Source organism: Octopus sinensis, unplaced genomic scaffold (genome assembly GCF_006345805.1).
Source record: "Octopus sinensis unplaced genomic scaffold, ASM634580v1 Contig19321, whole genome shotgun sequence".
NCBI lineage: Eukaryota > Metazoa > Mollusca > Cephalopoda > Octopoda > Octopodidae > Octopus > Octopus sinensis.
Window position 1 is genome coordinate 354,491 of NW_021836291.1, and position 3,514 is coordinate 358,004.

Here is a 3,514-nt window from a genome sequence, read left to right on the forward strand (position 1 = left end):
ATTGTTGGACTTCTAAGAACAGTTTCAAAGATGTTTTATGCATTTTCTGTTCTCAACCGCTTTTTAAAAAGCATTAATAGTTTTTTTGATTGACTAGGTATCTCAGTTAGCACAACTCTTGCCAGTTTAATTGTTGCCATTTTATCAATGATTTTTTGTAATGTTTTGCATTGTGGCATCTTGGTTCTAATAATAATAATCAATGATTTTTTGTACCTTACTGAAACATCGACTGACAAAGTCGTTAAAAGCAGTCTAAAAAGAAGTCCTATTGTATGTATAGAGGTTAATGCATAAGACTTGTACCTGAAGTTTTTTTGGAAGTCAGAAAATTGAAATTTTCGAGCGATATGCCAGAACTGATACGAGCCACATTGGGCCTGCACTTCAAGCCGTCCGGTAAGTTCGATGATTATATTGCACGTACCAAAATGGGTGCAATGCAGCGACTGGGCGGGGTTGGGCGTGTTTAACGCCATGTTGTTATCCGTGTTGACTTATGGCCTACATTCCTGACACTACTGCGAGGATAGGGAGAAGTACGTTGACGCGCTCAAGAAAGTCAGAAGACGAGCCATCCGGCTACCCCATGGCTTAGGATGGCGAGAGGAGCTTTCGGACGTCCAGGAATTATCCCTCAAAAGCCTCCCTGAGGTCCTAGAGAAAAAAATGGCAGGTAAGGCGGTAAGTCTTAGCTTGTGGCTGAGAGACGAGCGTGTGTGAGAGACTGAAAAGGCAAGAATGCCGAAGGTCTTTATTTACCATCTTCTAACAGCCTTTCTATTTAAATAAATATTTTCTTTAAAAATTTTCAAGCAAACCTTATGCAAGCAAAAAATTTTCGCATAGAGTAATTTTACATTTTTATGTTCGTTACAAATTTCTAAGTTTAATTTCCACGTTTTTGTTAATTAGCTGGGTTACTTTTTTCAAATTTTAATAATTTAAAAAATTATTGAATTAACAAGAGTAATCGAAATCAATAAGAATTTCATATCTTAAACAAATAATTTAGATGATTTGAAGTGATAAATCAGATTTATCACTTCGGACACTTAGAACGGGCCCAGACATTATAATTTATGACAATATTTAAATATTGTATTGTTCTAGATCATAACCGACAATGTAATATATTCATTAAATTGTTATATTAATTTAATATGTTTGTAAAATTCTTTAAGTTTAATAAATATTATTTATTTGACTTAATTTTTGTTTTTGTGATGTTAGCTGTGACCTTATTTGTGTTTTCCATCTCTTCGCTCCTTCCTGAAGAGGATATACATATAAAAATAACTTTGAAAGAACCAAAAAACACCCTTAAAGCTGAAAAGGATTACAAAATTGGTTGGTTTGAGACATTTGTAAGCCCACATACTTTTACATGTCAGGTTGATCACTACAATTTCAACAACAACGACAAATTCGAAATAAAATATTTATATTCTGACCAATTCTACACCAAGGACGGGCCAGTTTTCTTCTATGCGGGCAACGAGGGGACAGTCGAAGGATTTGCTGAAAATTCGGTTCACATAAACCTGATTAATTTCAGGGCTTTATTTGGGAGATTGCCTCCTTATTTGGGGCCTATGTCCTGTTTGGAGAACATAGATATTATGGAGAGTCGATTCCCTACAAGAATGGACAAAATAACATTTCATTTGAATATTTGACTGCTGAACAAGCCATGTTGGACTACGTCAGTTTAATTGACTATTTATTTCCTCCCAAAACAAAAGTTATTGTATTTGGGGGCTCCTATGGGGGCATGTTGGCGGCTTGGATGAGAATGAAGTACCCTGCTTACATCACCGGGTTAGTATCCGCAGTTAATCACCTATTTGGTTGGGTGAACATGTCTATAGTCGTAGCACAGGTGACACAATTACGCTCTGGCTGTGCTTAACTGGCATTCTTTGGTTAGGTGAGCATTAACCTGTTTGTTAATGTTGGAGACATATCCTGGTTAAGTAACACATTTTGCATTCTTTCTTTGATTGGGTGACCATTTCTGGTTCACTTAGCCTAGTTAAGTGTATATCACACTATAGTTTTGGTTAGCTAAGCGGCAGTCTTTCTTTGGTTAGGTGAGTGTTAACTAGCTAGCTAAGATAGGTTACGTAGTTTGGTTAAGCTTCAGTTTTTCCTTGTTTGGTGACTACTAATTGACTAGTGCTCTCGCATCGTCTGCGCCAATATTAATGTTTGAGGGGTACTCAGATTGTGGGTCCCCCTTTGTGACAATAACCAAGAATTTCCGAACAGAAGGACCCAATTCACCTGAGAACATTAAAACACTGTGGAACATACTAAATGACCATAAAAATGGTTTATTTTATATATAAATGATTACTAGACACGAAATATTTGGATTGGTTGTGGAATGAATTAAATTTATGCAACCAGAATGAGAGAAATATCGAACTGCTCATTCAAAATATCACTAATCTATTTTTTGCCGCATCCATGGTGAACTACCCATCCCCCTCGACACTCTTGGTCCCCCTCCCTGCCTACCCACTCCGCGTAACCCCCCGATCTCACTGCCAGGCCATTTCCCAATACTTTAACGGGAAGGGAATGTCCGAAGAGGAGTTAGTCCGAGCACTGGCACTGTCCCTCAACCTGTACTTCAACAACACGGGCACTCGAGTCCTCTGCTTTGATTTTACCGACACTTATGGCTCAGTAGACTTGCTCCCCTGGGGGTACCAGGTGGTCATGTGTGAATAATATGACAGAGCTGTACTGAGATGGATCTTTATATGTGTTCGAGGGAGGGTGTGGACAATATGTTCCCCCCAATGGAGTACAACAGTAGTAGGGTCAATAAGGAGTGCAGTGAGTTGTATGGAGTGACTCCACGACGGGGGTTTATCCCATTGGAGACGAATGTGCGTGATTTGTCTTCATTTACTAACATCATCTTCAGTAATGGAGACATGGATCCGTGGAGTGGAGGGGGTTTCTATCGACAGGACAATGAGGGAATTCACGTGGTCGTCATCGAAGGGGGGGCCCACCACGTTGACTTGAGGGAGTCCTCTGATAACGATCCCCCGTCTGTTGTGTTGGCCAGAAGACGTGAGATTGAGATCATACAGGGTTGGCTTAATTAATAATTTAATTAATTAACATTGGTTAAGCGGCACAGATCGCAGTTTTTCTTTGGTTGGGTGACCATTACCTCACTATTTAGGCGAGGTATTTGTTAGATTAGTTACCCTTATTTGTGCATTCTTGCATGCCTTAGTTGTTCTACTGGTGTGGTGGTACACACATTTTACTAAGCAAAGAGTTTAGAGCATAATTTAATCAGAAAGTCTGCAATGTCAATCCCAAATTACGCAAGAAAACCACAGGGGTGAGTAGAGTATCATCCAGACGAACAAATTCATCATTCTCCGACTTGCGGGTGATAAATCGACTTTATTGCACACCACAAAAAAAGAAAGGCGACTCAGTCCCTTCTTTGCACGCCTTATCAGCTTAAAATTATTCGAAGAAA

At 39.2% G+C, this 3,514-nt stretch overlaps 1 protein-coding gene across 1 annotated transcript; it reads left to right on the forward strand.

Annotated features, from left to right (window-relative positions):
• Nucleotides 1-350: 350 nt before the first annotated feature.
• On the forward strand, nucleotides 351-3,161 carry LOC115232104 (lysosomal Pro-X carboxypeptidase-like). Its single transcript, XM_036500245.1, has 7 exons — nucleotides 351-399; nucleotides 1,114-1,128; nucleotides 1,234-1,478; nucleotides 1,559-1,821; nucleotides 2,180-2,328; nucleotides 2,363-2,721; nucleotides 2,760-3,161. The coding sequence occupies exons 1-7, from the start codon at nucleotides 351-353 to the stop codon at nucleotides 3,123-3,125; spliced, it is 1,446 nt and encodes a 481-aa protein (XP_036356138.1). The 3' UTR covers nucleotides 3,126-3,161.
• The last annotated feature ends 353 nt before the right edge of the window (nucleotides 3,162-3,514 follow it).